This window comes from Eutrigla gurnardus, assembly GCF_963514095.1.
Source record: "Eutrigla gurnardus genome assembly, chromosome: 9".
Taxonomy (NCBI): Eukaryota; Metazoa; Chordata; class Actinopteri; order Perciformes; family Triglidae; genus Eutrigla; species Eutrigla gurnardus.
Window position 1 is genome coordinate 137,108 of NC_139923.1, and position 23,304 is coordinate 160,411.

At 37.5% G+C, this 23,304-nt stretch overlaps 1 protein-coding gene across 1 annotated transcript in view; it reads left to right on the top strand.

Moving 5' to 3' along the window:
* LOC311018213 (uncharacterized protein) overlaps positions 1-23,304 on the top strand; it is a gene marked incomplete at its 3' end in the record, with an annotated part of 51,273 nt that overhangs the window by 25,450 nt on the left and 2,519 nt on the right. The window contains exon 4 of the mRNA XM_084017054.1: positions 23,176-23,217. Coding sequence (XP_083873180.1) covers positions 23,176-23,217 — 42 coding nt within the window. The remainder of the gene's footprint in view (positions 1-23,175; positions 23,218-23,304) is intronic.

Below are 23,304 nucleotides of genomic sequence, written 5' to 3' on the forward strand. Positions count from 1 at the left end.
ACAGGGAGAATGCTGAATTCAGAGAGAAACATAAACGATTCCTCAGCAATCGATACAGGGAGAATGCTGAATTCAGAGAGAAACATAAACGATTCCTCAGCAATCGATACAGGGAGAATCCTGACTTCAGAAAGAAGCAAATACAATTTATTACCAATCAATATAAAAATAATTTTAACTTCAGAGAGAAACGAAAAAATTACATAACCAGTCGATACATAGAGAATGTGGCCTTCAGAAAGAGACAGCAATCTTATATCCGAACGAGATATAGAAACGACAAATCCTTCAGGGAAAGACACAGACAACTAATGAGAAAACGGATGCGAGACAGGTATGCGAACAATCTTGCGTTCAGGAGTATGCAGAACATGAGATGTGCCATGAAAATAAAAAATAAATACAGACAGATGAACAGACCAACATGTGAGACAGAGGATGACAACTCTTTGATCAAAGAGGCCATAAAGATTTTCAGATCACATATAAAGAACGGTCCCACTTATGTGTGCACTGTCTGCCATAAAGCTTCTTTTCAAAACCAAGTACGTCTCTGCAAAAGGTCAAATTATGCCAGAAATCCACACATGGTTGCTAGATGCCTGACTGGAAAGTATGTCCATGTTTGTGATGCTGACTGCAGAGATGAACAACAGTGTAAGATGCCTGATGAGAGAAGGAGAGAGTGGATCTGTCACACCTGTCATAATCACCTTAAAAATGGAAATATGCCAAGCCTCGCTGTTGCTAACAACTTACAGCTCGCTGATATTCCATCTGAACTGTGTGATCTCAACATACTGGAGAGACATCTCATAGCCAAGTGCATAGCATTTGCCAAGATTATTCCTCTTCCCAAAGGCAGACAGAATCTAATACGTGGTAATGTCATATGTGTTCCCTCGGAGGTTCAGGAAACAGTGGAAGCCTTACCCAGACTGAGAAGTGAGTCTCAGGTCATGAGAGTGAAACTGAAGAGACGACTGTGTTACAGAGGTCATCAGCTGTTTCAGACTGTTACCTGGTCTAAACTAGTGCAGGCGCTGCATAAACTCAAACAGATCCACCCACAGTATCAAGACATTACTATCAGAGATGAGGCAGAGTTATGTGACCCAACACTTCCTGATGAGGACGATGACAATGATGAGAATGCAATAATGGAGGATGATGATTATGATGAAGCTGATTTAATGGAAATGGACAGGTGTGAGACTGATGCACTGTGTGAGGCAGAACATGAGCCTGAAAATGAACAGGATGTCGACATGTTGTCCGGTGATGGTGAACAACCAAAGGAGCAGAGAGATGATGATGAGCAGGAAGGTGACATGCCTAATGGTGGTTTTGCTCTGGAATCATGCCTTCAGCCATGTGATGTTGCAGAGGAAATACTATCTTTTAGTGAAGGAATCTACTCTGTTGCCCCCGCTGAAAGAAACAGTCCAGTCAGCTTTTTCAGAACACCTAAACTGGAGGCCATGGCTTTCCCTGTTCAGTTCCCTACCGGTCAAAACACACTGGATGAACAGAGACCTATTAAAGTGACACCCAGCGGTTATTTCAAAGCGAGGCTCTTCTGTAATGATGGACGTTTTGCAAGAGACACAAACTACTTGTTCTTTGCACAGTTTGTGACTGAAATACACTTGAGATGCAGTCAGATTCATGCAGCCACTGAGAGGAACACCAGCCTATTGGGAGAAAACCACCAAAGATCTCTTTGCCATGATCAGACAGCTGGGAAAGCCCACTTTCTTCTGTACATTCTCTGCAGCTGAAATGCGTTGGCCTGAGGTGATTGAAGCAATAAAAAGGCAGCAAGGTGAAGATGTGGATTTTGAAAGTCTGGACTGGTCAGCAAAGTGTGAGATCCTGCGAAGCAATCCTGTGACAGCCATGCGCATGTTTGATAAGCGTGTTGAGGCGTTATTCAGAGATGTCATCTTGTCTCCTGCACAGCCCATCGGCAAAGTTGTTGACTACTTTTACAGAGTTGAGTTTCAGCACAGAGGAAGCCCACACATTCACTGCCTCGTTTGGATAGAAGGTGCACCTGTGTTTGATGAGGATGATGATCAGACGGTGTTGGATTTTGTGTCCAAATACATCACAGCTCAGCTGCCTGACCCACATAAACAACCTGAACTGTACAAACAAGTCACAGAACTGCAAATGCACAGCAAAAACCACTCAAAGACATGTTTCAAGACTCGCAGCTCTGGATGCAGATTTGGATTTCCCAAACCACCTGTGAGAGACACCATGATAACGAGACCTGATGAGGAATTTGATCCACTGCTCGTGGAACTAGCAAAAGAAAAGCTCAGACCACTGAACTTGTTGTTGAATGAACCTCAAACAGCCTCCCTGAGTTTAGAGCAGCTCCTGGCTCGATGCGACTTAACACACATTGAGTATGAACGATGCCTCGACCTCATGAACAAATCCAGTGCAGTGATACTGAAACGTGACCCAAAAGACTGCTGGGTAAATGGATATAATCCGTTTTTGCTTGATGCCTGGGATGCAAATATCGACATACAGTACATACTGAACGCACACGGATGCATTGTGTATCTCACAGAGTACATAACCAAGAAAGAAGGTGGAATGTCCGAGTACCTCAAAACAGTCATTGAGAACTCCAACAGAGACCACGTCAACGAATGTGATGAAATGAGGGAAATCATGCAGGCATACTCAAAAAAGAGAGAGGTCAGTGCTCAGGAGTGTGTGACCCGTGCATGTGGCATTAACATGAAAAAGTGTTCCCGTGGTGTCGTATTCATACCGACTGATGACAACGCATTGAAAATGAGTCGTCCCCTCTCGTTCCTGGAGAACACAACATCAGAATGTGCAGATGTGTGGATGACGTCTTTGACTGACAAATACAAAGCCAGACCTGAAACACCAGAGTATGAGGAGATGTGTTTGGCTGATTTTGCAGCTACTTGCAGGATTGTCTATGGCCAGCAGACAAAAGGGAAAGATGTGTTGCCCCTCCTGAATGAGATGGGATTTGTGCAAATGAGGAAAAAGGATAAGCCTGCTATCATCAGATATCACCGCACATCACAGGAAAAATATCCTGAGAAGTATTATGGCACATTACTGAAACTGTACATTCCTCACCGATCAGAGCAGGAACTGAAAAGACCGTACTTCCCCACATATGAGTCCTTCTACAACAGTGGCTGTGTCCAACTCTCAGGCTCCGACCATCCCGAATATGTCCAACACATTGTGAAACGAAACAGAGACAAATATGAGAAAAACAGTGAGCAGATTGAGAATGCTGTTGAAGAATATGAGCAGAACAGAGGTGTGATTGATGAATGGTGTAATCTGGCGCCAGAATCTGAAGTAGTGAGGTTGGAGTGTGTTGAAGAGCTGGAGTCAAGAGAGCCAGATCATGAAAATGAACAAGAGAATGTCCCAGAGTACATAAATCAGGCTAATGCTGTAACTGAAGCCAGAGCCATCAGAGAGTCCCCTGCATTAGACCCCACACTGTTACGACAGATGTATCAGAATCTGAACCAGAAACAAGCCTGTGTATTCTATGCAGTGAGAGACTGGTGTGTGAAACGAGTCTGTGGCCTTAATCCAGAGCAGTTCTTTTTTTACATCAATGGTGGTGCTGGAACAGGAAAGTCACATCTCATTAAATGCATCTACTCTGAGGCCTCTAAGATACTGTGCAAGCTGCCGAGACGTTCTGAAGAAGCTGACATATCAAACCCTACTGTCCTGCTGACTGCTTTCACTGGAACGGCTGCTTTTAACATCTCAGGAACAACACTGCACTCTCTTCTCAAGCTGCCCAGAAGCCTAAAACCTCCATTTCAAGGACTTGGCAACAAACTGGATGAAGTCAGATCTGACCTGTTGAATGCTGAAATCCTCATCATTGATGAAGTGTCCATGGTGTCAAAGCCCCTGTTTGCCTATGTTGATGCTAGACTCAAACAGATCAAAGGCAGTCAGAGACCCTTTGGAGGAATGTCAGTCATAGCTGTAGGAGACTTTTACCAGCTTCCACCAGTGAGACAGTCCAAACCTCTGTGTGTGTATGACCCCTGTGAGATTGACCTTTGGCAGGAACACTTTCAGATGATCACTCTGACTGAGATTATGCGTCAGAAGGATGATGTTGCCTTTGCAGAGATGTTGAACAGGATCCGAGTGAAAGAAAAGTCACGTGTTTTGTCTGAATCAGACAGAGCTCTGCTGTCACAGGCCGTCACTGAACCAGCACTTTGTCCAAATGATGTACTGCACATTTTTGCAACTAATAAACAAGTTGATTCACACAACTCAACAACATTAGCTCTGCTCCATTCTCATATCACCAACATTGATGCAGATGACTACAAGAAGGACCCACGAACTGGCAGAATGGCACGACAAGCCAAACCATATAAAGGAAACAGAAATGAGTTACCAGATACTGTAAACGTTGCTGAGGGTGCTCGTGTCATGCTCACCAGAAACATAGACGTGTCTCAAGGATTGGTGAATGGATCGTTCTCTACTCTGGTCAGGGTAATAACTTCTGAACAAAATGGTGTCACACATGTCACTATGCTTGGGTTCAAGATGGATGATGAAACAGCTGGAAGGGATTACCGTAATAGAGCACCAGGTGGACCAGACAATCTAGTGTACATCGAGAGAGCCGAGGAGAATCTGAAACAGAAAGGAGTGGTACGCAGACAGTTTCCTATTAAACTGGCCTTTGCTTGTACAATTCACAAGGTCCAAGGTATGACAAGGACATCAGCTGTGGTCTCACTGAAACACATTTTTGAACCTGGCATGGCTTATGTAGCTGTCAGCAGAGTGACCTCTCTCAGTGGACTGCACATTCTGGATATGGATGAGAGTAAAATATACGCCAACCCACAAATCACTGGAGCCCTGCAAACTATGAGACAAGTCAACTTGGACGACATGATGCCTCTTCTTCAGATCAAACATACATTGAGCGGACCTGACACAATGACCATTATTCACCACAATACAGAGGGACTCCCAGCTCATGTCAATGACATCAAGAGCCATCATGAACTGTGTCTTGCAGATGTTTTGTGTCTCACAGAAACTCACCTACAAGGCTCCTTCGTGGCAGACAGTCTGCATTTAGAGGGTTACACCATGTTCAAACGCAACAGACACGTGTCCTACACAAATGTACCACAGATGGCCAACAGAAGAGGTGGTGGAGTTGCTGTTTATGTGAAAAACCACATTCAAGTGCATGAAAAACAGTATGTCCATAATGTAACTGACCTTGAGTTCGTAGCTCTGAAAGTTGAAGCCCCAGTGAGTGCACTGATTGCAGCTGTGTACAGACCTCCAGACTACAGTGTGACATCTTTCCTGTCAAACCTGGGAAGCCTGTTGGACTCACTTGAGATCATGGACTGTAACAACATAATTGTGTGTGGTGACTTCAACGAGAATCTCCTATCCAACGCCAGTAAGCCGATCCTTGAGCTGTTTCAGTCCCATGGATTTACACAACTGATCAATGGTGCAACCACAGAGAAGAACACACTGCTCGACCTCATTCTCATCTCTCAACCACAGCGTTGTCTCCAATCTGGCGTGATGAAAAGTTATTACAGTTATCACAATCCTGTCTACTGTGTCATGTCCTCTAACAGCCCATAATATGTCAGGTGAGTTTTAAAGATCAAGAAAAAGTCAAAGAATTTGTGATGGAACTTTAACATAGTGAAGTAAGTGAGTGATAAATGTATTAATAACACAGCTTAGTTTTAAAGAGTAAATGATTGAAATGTGCAATGATAAAATCAGAAAGAGTATATTGTGATGCTATGTTTACTCAGAACAATGTAGAAAATATGACTTACAGAGATTTAAATGACAAATACAATGGTCCATAATGAGGAGTATCCTCTGAGCAGCCAGGCTTCAACACCTTGCCAGGCTGCCTCAGTCTCTCTGAGGCTGGGAGGGAGGGAGGGCGGACCAGAGGATCTCCTCAACACTTGGTATGACTTCTGTAACGAGCCTATGAGAAACTGACATGCAAGGCCTCTTTGTTGCTGCAGGACCCAATTTCTCTCCACCACAGGTCTGAAAACTGTCAGGTAGAACAAAAATCCACTGAGCATCATGTGATTGTTTTTTAGATAACCATATTGTTGTTGGTCCGGTTTATCTAAGTGTCTATGTAAAGGAAACCTAAGTATGCTGTTCATTGTAAGTAAAATAACATTTTGTTTGGTAATCATAAGTTTTGAGAATATTGGATAATACATCATTTCTTTTCAGATAACTCAGATATTCAGATATGTTGTTATGAGCTATATTGCCAATGCATTTTGACCTGTGCATTCATCTGGGTGGGGGGGTCGGGTCAGGGATGATGAATGCACAGGTCAAAACTGTTTCAGCAGCTGTATACAGCATTGTATACAGCTGCTAACATTTAGTGTAGAAATCAGAAAGTAGGTGTTCTTAATGAAACACCTGCTCTCTGGTTTAGTGATCCCTACCAGCTGAAACTCCACATTATCATCCCACCCAGTTTCTTGTTAGAGACTATAACTCGTGTAAGTTTACTTTCCCCTGGACGAGAGACACAGTTCTCCTGTCTCCTCTATGACAACACCAGCTTCAGCCTCACACCCTTCAGCACTGTGAGGACCAGCTCACATCCACCAAGACATGCAGCCACAAGACAGATGCTGCAGCAGCATCTTAACTCTGTCCACTGTCAGCGGACCATCACTGCAAGAGACACCTTCTACTTCCTGCCAATCCCAGTCATTCTTTAAAGCAGAGGATGAGATAACACCTGCCCGTCTTTGCCTCACCATCACTCTGGCTCTGAGATACTGGATCATCAACCAGGACATCATGCTGCCACAGACCAGATGCTGCAGCAGCATCAACAGTGGACCGTCACTGCTGGACCACAGACCTGTGTTCCACCTGCCAGTGCTGAGGTTTCTTCACAACAGACTATAAGGTATTGTTTTCTTGTTGTTGTATATCTGATATTCTCTTTCAATAGTGTACATTCATGTATTTACTTTGTATTAATGCAACAGTTTGGATAACATTGTTGAGTATAATGTTGTCATTCTCATTCCTCCTCTGTGATCCCTCCACTTCACAGTTAGAGTGGAGACACTCAGGACTGCACAGAGAGCTCAACATGTGAAAGAAGCTGAACATCATGAAGCCTTCATAAACCTCTCTGAGTGAAATGGCAGCAGTGTTCAAGGTATTTGATTAATGTCTGTTTTGTAACTTCTGAACATGTTTTGTTTCACAGTCTTCAGTTTATGACAATAACTTTATGTTTTCGGTTATCAGGACCTGCGCTCTCCTCCTATCTCCACGTCACCACATGTGCATCCATTGCTGTGCACAGTTGACTTCAGTAGAGCCTAACTACTGTTGATCCTTGGAAAGTGATCAGGTGTGCTGCTGTAGGGAAGATCAGATCAGTCATCACTGTCATCACACTTCCTGCTGGGTGCAGAATCAGGCTAAACAACTAAAGGTAACATTTTTTTACTCCTTTAGAACAGAATCCCTCTTTAACTAAACAACAAGCAAACATACTGTTTCATTACTGTTTGTGTGTGCTGTTTGCATTAACAACTAAAGGAATGGGAGGAATAAAGTTTCTGTCTGCTCTTCCCTTTAAGGCCTTTCCTCCTCCATGTCTACCGTGATGCTGTCCTCACACAAACACTGTCCAGATACCTGGAAGAAGCAGTCCTACAGCCACTGGACATGTCAAAGGTCATCATGTTACAGCCCTTTACATCTCCACACTGACACTGTGCTCCACTGACAATTTGGACAGATTCAACAAACAACAGCATACACGACTGATCCATGGACAGAATGACTACCTCTCTCAATAGTAGGACACCTATTTGTTATTATTCCTATCATTATTATTATTGATCTCTTTCTTATGTGATTCAAACAATGTATGTTGTTTTTTTATATTTCACCACAGTTAATATCTTTTATTTTATGTATTTATTTTTCATGTCATCTCTCCCTTTCCCTCTCCATCTGTTTTCTGACAGATTAATGACAGATGAAGGGGAAAGTTGTCAGGTAGTTCAGATGTTATATGCATCTAAACTAATTAACCTGAAAGAGAAGACATGTGTTTTATTATATATTATTTAAGTGATCATTAGTGTGGGGTTTCAGCTGGTAGGTTTGTTAGAGGATTTTCACATGTGTATCCTTAGCCTTGGGCTATTCTAAACCCAACTGAAAAGCTGTCACAGTATCTGACTGTGGAAGTAAGCTGAAGGTTTTGTCTCCAGAAGGCCCACAACACATGACTTGGTTAAATGAGCCTCGTCTAAAGATTTGATTGGTAAACAAATGTTCCCATGCTTGTCTTCTGACCTGAGGTCACACAAGTGACTCTAACCCCATGTTCCTTCAAAGTCAAGGACACAACCTGCATTTCAGTGAGGCTCAGTAAACTGAGCTAAATATTGAGATAACACACAAGTGAAATGACAGTGTTGACATGACTGTCAATCCAGGGCTACTGCAGCTTGAAGCCATAGGGTGTCAAAACTGATCCAGTAAAGGGCCGCTGTAGCTGCAGGTTTTCATTCCAACCAAGCAAGAACACAGCTGACTGGACTTATTCAATCAACTGAATTGTCTTCACACAGTTGATTTGTTGGATCAGGTGTGTTCTTGCTTGGTTGGAATGAAAACCTGTAGCCCCTTTACTGGATCAGTTTGACACCTGTGCTAGACTATTGCGGGTATTAGCCTCGGTCTAACCACCATGTGAAAAGCCTCTGTCCACTATTGAAATTGTGATATTGTTCATCATTATCAAACAAATTACACTTTACATACAAAGCTCTGTTTTGACTAATGTGTCGCTATCATAACAATGTTTTTAGGCATGACACATTGTCTCCCTAATATTTACCCATGAATCTTGACTAAAGGTCTTGATCAACACAATATTATTTATGTTCTGTGCTTATCATAAAAAACAATTTAGATAAAAGGTGAAAGAAGGATGTGGACAGATGTTAGTTACCCAATACTGCATCCTTTGCACATACAGCACGAATCTTCTGCTATTGATGGCGACAATATATATTGTTGAGCCCTAAAACTATTTGAAAACAATTTCTGCTTAGGCGCTGTTCATTTTTGAGTTTTGTAACCTACAGTTTCTATGAATTTTTTATTTTCATCTATTTATTTGTTTTATTGCAAGATCCAACTGCCAGTGCATACGGGGATACATTGATGATCAAATTCTGTATTCAAATCTAATTTTATTTTAAGTTTTATTTGTTTCTTTGAATTAAAAGGGGGTCTACATGCAATAATTGAAATTATTCCCAATTCACGTTATCCCCATATGAATAACAGACTCTTAGTGAATTGCCACCAAAGTGGAGCCAAAACTCCATTTGAGTTTCCTTATGGTTAGTTAAAGTGTCCCCCATGGTGTAGGCAAAATCAAGCCCTAAAGGGGCTTTCACACCACCGTGTAGAAACTTAGCACCTCCAGTCATTTAAATAAGGGGAGGTGGCACAGGGGAGGCCATTTTGATTGACAGGGATATGAAGAATGTGAATGCACACAGATTTTGGTCTTTGAGTTGCTTTTAATTTGATTTCAGTATTATTATTTTTTTTTTAATTTATCTCTCTATTTCTATATATTCATTATAAATTTAATTAATTTAATTTCAATTATGCAGAAAAAAGTTAAGAAAGCTTAAGACTTGGTTCAATTTGATTTAATGTCAGTATTGTTTTTATTTATTTTCTATTTATCTTTCTATTTCTATGTTTATTTCAAATTGAATTCATTTAAGTCCAATGATGTTTTATATGCAGAAAAAAGTGAGTGAATGCAGCTTACGACGATTCCCTTTTTCATTTCAAATTCGTAGTTCAATTTAATTTTAGTACAGAATTATTTTTCTTTATCTTTCTACTTCTAAATATTATTTCAGATTTAATTACTTTCATTTCAATTATGTTTGATATGCAGAAAAAAGAGTGAATGCAAGTTTCGCTTTTTAAATTTCAAATTCATAGTTCAATTTAATTGAATTTAAGTATTTTTTATTTATTTATTCAATTTAGCCCTCTATTTCTATATATTAATTTGTATATAAATGAATATATATAATTTCATGTATTTAATTCCAATTGTGTTTTTTATTTACGGGGAAAAAAAGAATGAACACAGTTTAAGATTTTGTGCTAAGTTTCCTTTTTTCATTTACAATTCATAGATCAATTTAAGAACTATTCATTCATATTTTGTGCCACTTTGTATTCATAATATACTGAAGCATTATCAATGTTTTATTTATAATTTATTGAACAATTTTACAATTTGTGCAGTAATCACAGTGAAGTAATACAGATTAAACAAATACATCAGTTCATTCTGTATGAACAATGTATCAGGCTTGTTTGTATATAATACTGTTGATAATGATATATTCATTTAATTCTGCTGACTCTACAACTACATTTTGAATTGTACTAATTACTGTGAATTACTACAGCATTATTGATTCATTAAATTATAATGCAATTAAAATATATTTGCAATGAGCTTACCCGTCTGTTTTGTATTTGTTAAAACATTGAGACCAATGGTTTGCTTCACAATGTTATACAAAGATCCACACACTATTTCAGTGCCTTTATATTTTCTGTGTTTTTCTCCCCTCTGTCTGTCTGCCTGTCTGTTGTCTTTCTCTTTGTCTGTATGTATTTCACTCGGCCTCTGTCTGTATGTGTGTCATTCAGCTACAAAAACCATTCAGATATTTAAATGTTCAGCTCTTAAAGGACATTTTAACTTATCTTCAACTGTTTTTCCTGCATTTCATATTCTTTTCAAACATTCAGCTTTTTTATTCTTTTGCACATATTCAGTTTTTTGAATATTCTCTTCAGCTATTCAAATTTTTCATACTTTTGCACATATTCAGCTTTTTTAAAATATTTTTGCAAACTTTGCAAGCTTTTTTCAGTGTAGCTTCAGCATTAAAGCATTTCCACGTATTTCCGCAGGAAATGCATTTTCTAGTTGGTGGAAATGCTTTCAAGCATTTCCAACCTATGTTATCCTAATCTTTATTATTGGTGGAAATGCTTTCAAGCATTTCCAACCTATGTTATCCTAATCTTTATTTTTCATATTATTATTCTTCTTCCGTACGTTTTTCGGTCGCCTCTAACTTCTACATACTTTCAGGTACAAAAACCATTCAACTATCAAAATGTTCAGCTCTTTCAGCTCTTTTATGCTCACCTTCAACCTTTTTTCTACCTTTCATACTTTTTCATATATTCAGTTTTTTCCATATTTTTTTTTCAATGCATTCCTATGGAGATCAGCCTAAAAACCTCTTTAACATCCTCCTCTTTGAACTCCGACTAGTTTCAAATACTTCCACCTACAGACTCCATTTAAACTTTAAACAATCTACAAGACTTTGAACTATAAAACTCTTTATCAGATTTTTGATATCTTTTACAGTTTTTCTATAATCACAGTTTATGTTTTATGGTTTTTTCAGACCTCACCAGAGTTTATAATGGGTGTGTATTGCGCCTGCTAGAGTGCGTGACATCATCGTTAGAGTGTGAGAGCTCCTCGTCATACTTCAGATTTTTTTCCTTTCCAAACTCCTCCCGGCCACAATTTTCACTCTACACACGTGATCTTTTCCAATTTTGTAGACAAACTTGTCCTGTCTCTGACAATGTGCTCAAAATCTCTGTGAGATTTACAGAATTTGAACTAGCAACCTCTAAGTGCGGCCAAGTCCTTTTTTTCTCCTCATCCGCTCCAATGTTAATTGAGAAGCAGATTTTCAAAGAAACCTGATATGAACAGCATTTCTAACTCGCCCTAGCGTCCACATTTCTGACATTAGGAAAAAATAAAAGTCATCAGTGTCTTCAGCAGAGTCTTGTGGCGCTAACGGTGCGGAAATTTTGGCAATACGACTTTCGGTGTGAGCGTGAGAAGCTTTTGTTCGGACCCTCCGAAATGGAGGAATAGAGACAGGCTCTAGACAGTTACACAGGCGCGTAGATGGCTTTGATCTCTGTGGCTTTGATCTTGAGAGTGACAGCAGGTGTGCTCTGATTGGCGGACAGGAGCGGCAGACAGGAGCAGTCAGTGGGATTTGTAGTTTTTTTTGTCAAACATCGTCTGCTCAAACATACTTTCACCTAGAAACTCCATTTAAACTTTAAAATGTATACACAAGTCTGTCTATCTCTCTCTGTCTCACTCTCTGTCTGTCTGACTACTACTACTACTACTTCTACTACTAGCCTACTACTGATACTACGTCCACTGCTCGTACTTGTACTAGTACTACTACTACTAGCCTACTACTGATACTATGTCCACTACTTGTAATAGTACTACTACTAATACTACTAGTACTAGCCTACTACTGATACTACCTCCACTACTTGTAGTAGTACTACTACTACTACTACTTCTTCTACTACTGATACTACGTCCACTACTTGAACTTGTACTAGTACTACTACTGATACTATGTCCACTACTTGTAATAGTACTACTAGTACTACTACTAGCCTACTACTGATACTACCTCCACTACTTGTAGTAGTACTAGTACTACTACTACGTCTACTACTGATACTACGTCCACTACTTGAACTTTTACTCGTACTACTACTCCTTTTGCTACTAGCCTACTACTGATACCATGTCCACTACTCGTACTTGTACTAGTACTAGTACTACTTCTAGTTTACTACTGATACTACCTCCACTACTTGTAGTAGTACTAGGACTACTACTACTAGTACTTCTACTTCTACTACTACTAATACTACTAATACTTGTACTAATATTACTAGTACTAGTAGTACTTCTACTTCTACTACTACTAATAATACTTATACTTGTACTAATATTACTAGTACTACTGCTAATACTACTGCTACTACTAATACTACTTTTACTAATAATACTAGTATTACTGCTACTACTACTACTACTGATACTACTCCTACTACTTCTATTAGTACCCTACTAATACTAAAAACAAAAAGAACATTCAAATATTAAAATGTTCAGCTCTTTATGGACATTTCAACATGTCTTCAACATTTTTTTGCCTTTCATATTTTCAAATATTCAGGTTTTTCATATTTGTTCAGCTATTTAGCTTATTTCATACATTTGCAGATATTAAGCTTTCTTAATATTATTTTCAAATATTTAGCTTTTTTCATAATTTTGCACGTTCAGCTTTTTCAAAATTCTCTTCAACTATTCAGCTTTTTGAATATTCTCTTCAACTATTCAGCTTTTCCAAAATTCTCTTCAACTATTCAGCTTTTTCAAACGTTTGCACATATTCAGCTTTTTTAATATTCTCTTCAGCTATTCAGCTTTTTCTAACTTTTGCACATATTCAGCTTTTTGAATATTCTCTTCAACTATTCAGCTTTTTCAAACTTTTGCACATATTCAGCTTTTTTGAATATTCTCTTGAAACATTCAGCTTTTTTAATATTTTCTTCAAATACTCTGCTTTTTTAATATTTTCTTCAAATATTCAGCTTTTTTTTCAGTGTTGCTTCAGCATTAAAGCATTTCCACGTATTTCCGCAGGAAATGCATTTTCTAGTTTTTTTTTTTCTTTTTATTATTCTTCTTCCGTACGTTTTTTGGTCGCCTCTAGCTTCTGCATACTTTCAGCTACAAAAACCATTCAACTATAAAAATGTTCAGCTTTTTCAGCTCTTTCCGGGACATCTTCAACATTTTTTCAGCCTTTCATACTTTTCATATTATTCAGCTTTTTCATATTTTTTTTTTCAATGCATTCCTATGGAGATCAGCCTAAAAACCTCTTTAACATCATCCTCTTTGAACTCCGACTAGTTTCACATACTTCCACCTACAGACTCCATTTAAACTTTAAACAATCTACAAGACTTTGAACTATAAAACTCTTGCTCAGTTTTTTGATATCTTTTACAGTTTTTATATAATCACAGTTTATGTTTTATGGTTTTTTCAGACCTCATTAGAGTTTATAATGGGTGTGTATTGCGCCTGCTAGAGTGCGTGACATCATCGTTAGAGTGTGAGAGCTCCTCGTCATACTTCAGATTTTTTTCCTTTCCAAACTCCTCCCGGCCACAATTTTCACTCTACACACGTGATCTTTTCCAATTTTGTAGACAAACTTGTCTTGTCTCTCACAATGTGCTCAAAAACTCTGTGACAGTTACAGAATTTGAACTAGCAACCTCTAAGCGCGGCCAAGTCCATTTTTTTCGTCATCCGCTCCAATGTTAATTGAGAAGCAGATTTTCAAAGAAACCTGAAACGAACAGCATTTCTAACTCGCCCTAGCGTCCACATTTCTGACACTAGGAAAAAATAAAAGTGATCAGTGTCTTCAGCAGAGTCTTGTGGCGCTAACGGTGCGAACATTTTGGCAATACGACTTTCGGTGTGAGCGTGAGAAGCTTTTGTTCGGACCCTCCGAAATGGAGGAATAGAGACAGGCTCTAGGCAGTTACACAGGCGCGTAGATGGCTTTGATCTCTGTGGCTTTGATCTTTAGAAGTGACAGCAGGTGTGCTCTGATTGGCGGAAAGGAGCGGCAGACAGGAGCAGTCAGTGGGATTTGTAGTTTTTTTTGTCAAACATCGTCTGCTCAAACATACTTTCACCTAGAAACTCCATTTAAACTGTAAAATGTATACACAAGTCTGTCTATCTCTCTCTGTCTCACTCTCTGTCTGTCTGACTACTACTACTACTACTACTTCTACTACTAGCCTACTACTGATACTACGTCCACTTCTTGTACTTGTACTAGTACTACTACTACTGCTACTACTAGCCTACTACTGATACTATGTCCACTACTTGTAATAGTACTACTACTTATACTACTAGTACTAGCCTACTACTGATACTACCTCCACTACTTGTAGTAGTACTAGTACTACTACTACTACTACTACTTCTTCTACTAGCCTACTACTGATACTACTTCTATTACTTCTACTACTAGCCTACTACTGATACTTCCTCCACTACTTGTAGTAGTACTACTACTACTTCTACTTCTTCTACTACTGGTACTACGTCCACTACTTGAACTTGTACTAGTACTACTACTGATACTATGTCCACTACTTGTAATAGTACTACTACTACTACTACTAGCCTACTACTGATACTACCTCCACTACTTGTAGTAGTACTAGTACTACTACTACGTCTACTACTGATACTACGTCCACTACTTGAACTTTTACTCGTACTACTACTCCTTTTGCTACTAGCCTACTACTGATACCATGTCCACTACTTGTACTAGTACTAGTACTACTTCTAGTTTACTACTGATACTACCTCCACTACTTGTAGTAGTACTAGGACTACTACTAATAGTACTTCTACTTCTACTACTACTAATACTACTAATACTTGTACTAATATTACTAGTACTAGTAGTACTTCTACTTCTACTACTACTAATAATACTAATACTTGTACTAATATTACTAGTACTACTGCTAATACTACTGCTACTACTAATACTACTACTATTACTGCTACTACTACTACTACTGATACTACGTCCACTGCTCGTACTTGTACTAGTACTACTACTACTGCTACTACTAGCCTACTACTGATTCTATGTCCACTACTTGTAATAGTACTATTACTAATACTACTAGTACTAGCCTACTACTGATACTACCTCCACTACTTGTAGTAGTACTAGTACTACTACTACTACTACTGATACTACGTCCACTACTTGAACTTGTACTAGTACTACTACTGATACTATGTCCACTACTTGTAATAGTACTACTACTACTACTACTAGCCTACTACTGATACTACCTCCACTACTTGTAGTAGTACTAGTACTACTACTACGCATACTACTGATACTACTTCTAATACTTCTACTACTAGCCTACTACTGATACTTCCTCCACTACTTGTAGTAGTACTACTACTACTACTACTACTTCTTCTACTACTGATACTACGTCCACTACTTGAACTTGTACTAGTACTACTACTGATACTATGTCCACTACTTGTAATAGCACTACTACTACTACTACTAGCCTACTACTGATACTACCTCCACTACTTGTAGTAGTACTAGTACTACTACTACGTCTACTACTGATACTACGTCCACTACTTGAACTTTTACTCGTACTACTACTCCTTTTGCTACTAGCCTACTACTGATACCATGTCCACTACTTGTACTTGTACTAGTACTAGTACTACTTATACTTTACTACTGATACTACCTCCACTACTTGTAGTAGTACTAGGACTACTACTACTAGTACTTCTACTTCTACTACTACTAATACTACTAATACTTGTACTAATATTACTAGTACTAGTAGTACTTCTACTTCTACTACTTCTAATAATACTAATACTTGTACTAATATTACTAGTACTACTGCTAATACTACTGCTACTACTAATACTACTTTTACTAATAATACTAGTATTACTGCTACTACTACTACTACTCATACTACTCCTACTACTTCTATTAGTACCCTACTAATACTAAAAACAAAAAGAACATTCAAATATTAAAATGTTCAGCTCTTTATGGACATTTCAACATGTCTTCAACATTTTTTTGCCTTTCATATTCTTTTCAAATATTCAGGTTTTTCATATTTGTTATTATTATTTCATACATTTGCAGATATTAAGCTTTCTTAATATTATTTTCAAATATTTAGCTTTTTTCATAATTTTGCACATATTCAGCTTTTTCATACTTTTCACATATTCAGCTTTTTGAATATTCTCTTTAACTATTCAGATTTTCAAACTTTTTGCATATTCAGCTTTTTTTAACATTCTCTTCAACTATTCAGCTTTTTCAAACTTTTTGCATATTCAGCTTTTTTAATATTCTCTTCAAATATTCAGCTTTTTCATACTTTTGCACTTATTCAGCTTTTTGAATATTCTCTTGAAACATTCAGCTTTTTTAATATTTTCTTCAAATATTCTGCTTTTTTAATATTTTCTTCAAATATTCTGCTTTTTTTTCAGTGTTGCTTCAGCATTAAAGCATTTCCACGTATTTCCGCAGGAAATGCATTTTCTAGTTGGTGGAAATGCTTTCAAGCATTTCCAACCTATGTTATCCTAATCTTTATTATTTTTTTTTTCTTTTTATTATTCTTCTTCCGTACGTTTTTTGGTCGCCTCTAGCTTCTGCATACTTTCAGCTACAAAAACCATTCAACTATAAAAATGTTCAGCTTTTTCAGCTCTTTCCGGGACATCTTCAACATTTTTTCAGCCTTTCATACTTTTCATATTATTCAGCTTTTTCATATTTTTTTTTTCAATGCATTCCTATGGAGATCAGCCTAAAAACCTCTTTAACATCATCCTCTTTGAACTCCGACTAGTTTCACATACTTCCACCTACAGACTCCATTTAAACTTTAAACAATCTACAAGACTTTGAACTATAAAACTCTTGCTCAGTTTTTTGATATCTTTTACAGTTTTTATATAATCACAGTTTATGTTTTATGGTTTTTTCAGACCTCATCAGAGTTTATAATGGGTGTGTATTGGGCCTGCTAGAGTGCGTGACATCATCGTTAGAGTGTGAGAGCTCCTCGTCATACTTCAGATTTTTTTCCTTTCCAAACTCCTCCCGGCCACAATTTTCACTCTACACACGTGATCTTTTCCAATTTTGTAGACAAACTTGTCCTGTCTCTCACAATGTGCTCAAAAACTCTGTGACAGTTACAGAATTTGAACTAGCAACCTCTAAGTGCGGCCAAGTCTCTTTTGCTTCTCATTCGATCTAATGCAAATCGAGAAGCAGATTTTCAAAGAAATGCTGAAAATCACACATTTCTAACTCGCCCTAGCGTCCACATTTCTGACACTAGGAAAAAATAAAAGTGATCAGTGTCTTCAGCAGAGTCTTGTGGTGCTAACGGTGCGAAAATTTTGGCAATACGACTTTCGGTGTGAGCGTGAGAAGCTTTTGTTCGGACCCTCCGAAATGGAGGAATAGAGACAGGCTCTAGACAGTTACACAGGCGCGTAGATGGCTTTGATCTCTGTGGCTTTGATCTTTAGAAGTGACAGCAGGTGTGCTCTGATTGGCGGACAGGAGCGGCAGACAGGAGCAGTCAGTGGGATTTGTAGTTTTTTTTGTCAAACATCGTCTGCTCAAACATACTTTCACCTAGAAACTCCATTTAAACTGTAAAATGTATACACAAGTCTGTCTATCTCTCTCTGTCTCACTCTCTGTCTGTCTGACTACTACTACTACTACTTCTACTACTAGCCTACTACTGATACTACGTCCACTGCTCGTACTTGTACTAGTACTACTACTACTAGCCTACTACTGATACTATGTCCACTACTTGTAATAGTACTACTACTAATACTACTAGTACTAGCCTACTACTGATACTACCTCCACTACTTGTAGCAGTACTAGTACTACTACTACTACTACTACTTCTTCTACTAGCCTACTACTGATACTACTTCTAATACTTCTACTACTAGCCTACTACTGATACTTCCTCCACTACTTGTAGTAGTACTACTACTACTACTACTTCTTCTACTACTGATACTACGTCCACTACTTGAACTTGTACTAGTACTACTACTGATACTATGTCCACTACTTGTAATAGTACTACTACTACTACTACTAGCCTACTACTGATACTACCTCCACTACTTGTAGTAGTACTAGTACTACTACTACGTCTACTACTGATACTACGTCCACTACTTGAACTTTTACTCGTACTACTACTCCTTTTGCTACTAGCCTACTACTGATACTATGTCCACTACTTGTAATAGTACTACTACTAATACTACTACTACTAGCCTACTACTGATACTACCTCCACTACTTGTAGTAGTACTAGTACTACAACTACTACTACTACTTCTACTACTAGCCTACTACTGATACTACGTCCACTACTTGTACTTGTACTAGTACTACAACTGCTTCTACTACTAGCCTACTAGTGATACTACGTCCACTGCTCGTACTTGTACTAGTACTACTACTACTGCTACTACTAGCCTACTACTGATACTATGTCCACTACTTGTAATAGTACTACTACTAATACTACTAGTACTAGCCTACTACTGATACTACCTCCACTACTTGTAGTAGTACTAGTACTACTACTACTACTACTTCTTCTACTAGCCTACTACTGATACTACTTCTAATACTTCTACTACTAGCCTACTACTGACACTTCCTCCACTACTTGTAGTAGTACTACTACTACTACTACTTCTTCTACTACTGATACTACTTCCACTACTTGTAGTAGTACTAGTACTACTACGTCTACTACTGATACTACGTCCACTACTTGAACTTTTACTCGTACTACTACTCCTTTTGCTACTAGCCTACTACTGATACCATGTCCACTACTTGTACTTGTACTAGTACTAGTACTACTTCTAGTTTACTACTGATACTACCTCCACTACTTGTAGTAGTACTAGGACTACTACTACTAGTACTTCTACTTCTACTAATACTACTAATACTTGTACTAATATTACTAGTACTAGTAGTACTTCTACTTCTACTACTACTAATAATACTAATACTTGTACTAATATTACTAGTACTACTGCTAATACTACTGCTACTACTAATACTACTTTTACTAATAATACTAGTATTACTGCTACTACTACTACTACTGATACTACTCCTACTACTTCTATTAGTACTACTAATACTAAAAACAAAAAAAACATTCAAATATTAAAATGTTCAGCTCTTTATGGACATTTCAACATGTCTTCAACATTTTTTTGCCTTTCATATTCTTTTCAAATATTCAGGTTTTTCATATTTGTTCAGCTATTTAGCTTATTTCATACATTTGCAGATATTAAGCTTTCTTAATATTATTTTCAAATATTTAGCTTTTTTCATAATTTTGCACATGTTCAGCTTTTTCAAAATTCTCTTCAACTATTCAGCTTTTTGAATATTCTCTTCAGCTATTCAGATTTTCAAACTTTTTGCATATTCAGCTTTTTTTAATATTCTCTTCAACTATTCAGCTTTTTCAAACTTTTTGCATATTCAGCTTTTTTAATATTCTCTTGAAATATTCAGCTTTTTCATACTTTTGCACATATTCAGCTTTTTGAATATTCTCTTGAAATATTCAGCTTTTTAAATATTTTCTTCAAATATTCAGCTTTTTTAATATTTTCTTCAAATATTCAGCTTTTTTTTCAGTGTTGCTTCAGCATTAAAGCATTTCCACGTATTTCCGCAGGAAATACATTTTCTAGTTTTTTTTTATTATTCTTCTTCCGTACGTTTTTTGGTCGCCTCTAGCTTCTGCATACTTTCAGCTACAAAAACCATTCAACTATAAAAATGTTCAGCTTTTTCAGCTCTTTCCGGGACATCTTCAACATTTTTTCAGCCTTTCATACTTTTCATATTATTCAGCTTTTTCATATTTTTTTTTTCAATGCATTCCTATGGAGATCAGCCTAAAAACCTCTTTAACATCATCCTCTTTGAACTCCGACTAGTTTCACATACTTCCACCTACAGACTCCATTTAAACTTTAAACAATCTACAAGACTTTGAACTATAAAACTCTTGCTCAGTTTTTTGATATCTTTTACAGTTTTTATATAATCACAGTTTATGTTTTATGGTTTTTTCAGACCTCATCAGAGTTTATAATGGGTGTGTATTGCGCGTGCTAGAGTGGGTGACATCATCGCTTAGAGTGTGAGAGCAGCCCAACACACTTCAGCTTTTTTTTCTTTCCAAACTCCTCCTGGCCACAATTTACACACTACACACGTGATATTTTCCAGTTTTGTAGACAAACTTGTCCTGTCTCTCACCATGTGCTCAAAAACTCTATGAGATTTACAGAATTTGAACTAGCAACCTCTAAGCGCAGCCACGTCGGTTTTTTCTCCCAATGGGCTGCCATACAAATTGAGAAACAGATTTTCAAAGAAACCTGAAATGAGCAGCATTTCTAACTCGCCCTAGCGTCCACATTTCTGAGACTAGGAAAAAATAAAAGTGATCAGTGTCTTCAGCAGAGTCTTGTGGCGCTAACGGTGCGAACATTTTGGCGATACGAGTTTCGGTGTGAGCGTGAGAAGCTTTTGTTCGGACCCTCCGAAATGGAGGAATAGAGACAGGCTCTAGACAGTTACACAGGCGCGTAGATGGCTTTGATCTCTGTGGCTTTGATCTTTAGAAGTGACAGCAGGTGTGCTCTGATTGGCGGACAGGAGCGGCAGACAGGAGCAGTCAGTGGGATTTGTAGTTTTTTTTGTCAAACATCTTCTGCTCAAACATACTTTCACCTAGAAACTCCATTTAAACTTTAAAATGTATACACAAGTCTGTCTATCTCTCTCTGTCTCACTCTCTGTCTGTCTGACTACTACTACTACTACTTCTACTACTAGCCTACTACTGATACTACGTCCACTTCTCGTACTTGTACTAGTACTACTACTACTGCTACTACTAGCCTACTACTGATACTATGTCCACTACTTGTAATAGTACTACTACTAATACTACTAGTACTAGCCTACTACTGATACTACCTCCACTACTTGTAGTAGTACTAGTACTACTACTACTACTACTACTACTTCTTCTACTAGCCTACTACTGATACTACTTCTAATACTTCTACTTCTAGCCTACTACTGATACTTCCTCCACTACTTGTAGTAGTACTACTACTACTACTACTTCTTCTACTACTGATACTACGTCCACTACTTGAACTTGTACTAGTACTACTACTGATACTATGTCCACTACTTGTAATAGTACTACTTCTACTACTACTAGCCTACTACTGATACTACCTCCACTACTTGTAGTAGTACTAGTACTACTACTACGTCTACTACTGATACTACGTCCACTACTTGAACTTTTACTCGTACTACTACTCCTTTTGCTACTAGCCTACTACTGATACCATGTCCACTACTTGTACTTGTACTAGTACTAGTACTACTTCTAGTTTACTACTGATACTACCTCCACTACTTGTAGTAGTACTAGGACTACTACTACTAGTACTTCTACTACTACTAATACTTGTACTAATATTACTAGTACTAGTAGTACTTCTACTTCGACTACTTCTAATAATACTAATACTTGTACTAATATTACTAGTACTACTGCTAATACTACTGCTACTACTAATACTACTTTTACTAATAATACTAGTATTACTGCTACTACTACTACTACTGATACTACTTCTACTACTTCTATTAGTACCCTACTAATACTAAAAACAAAAAGAACATTCAAATATTAAAATGTTCAGCTCTTTATGGACATTTCAACATGTCTTCAACATTTTTTTGCCTTTCATATTCTTTTCAAATATTCAGGTTTTTCATATTTGTTCAGCTATTTAGCTTATTTCATACATTTGCAGATATTAAGCTTTCTTAATATTATTTTCAAATATTTAGCTTTTTTCATAATTTTGCACATGTTCAGCTTTTTCAAAATTCTCTTCAACTATTCAGCTTTTTGAAAATTCTCTTCAACTATTAGGCTTTTTCAAAATTCTCTTCAACTATTCAGCTTTTTGAATATTCTCTTCAACTATTCAGCTTTTTCAAACTTTTGCACATATTCAGCTTTTTGAATATTCTCTTCAACTATTCAGCTTTTTCAAACTTTTGCACATATTCAGCTTTTTTGAATATTCTCTTGAAATATTCAGCTTTTTTAATATTTTCTTCAAATACTCTGCTTTTTTAAATATTTTCTTCAAATATTCAGCTTTTTTTTCAGTGTTGCTTCAGCATTAAAGCATTTCCACGTATTTCCGCAGGAAATGCATTTTCTAGTTACATTGGTAATCTCATGCCTCTGTTGATTATTGATATCTCATTATCACTGTTTATTAATACATTACATACGATTAAGAAGGGATAGTGTCATCTTTTAAAGGATATATGAGTGAACTATAATCTTATATTGCAGTGGCAACAAGGCATATGCCAGAGAGGAAGAAGCTACAACAAAGTAAGTTTAAATTATTCCTGTTTGTTATCCTTACAGCACAAACCAATCATTTAATAATTTTGCATATTCACAAGAAATCTCTTTGGC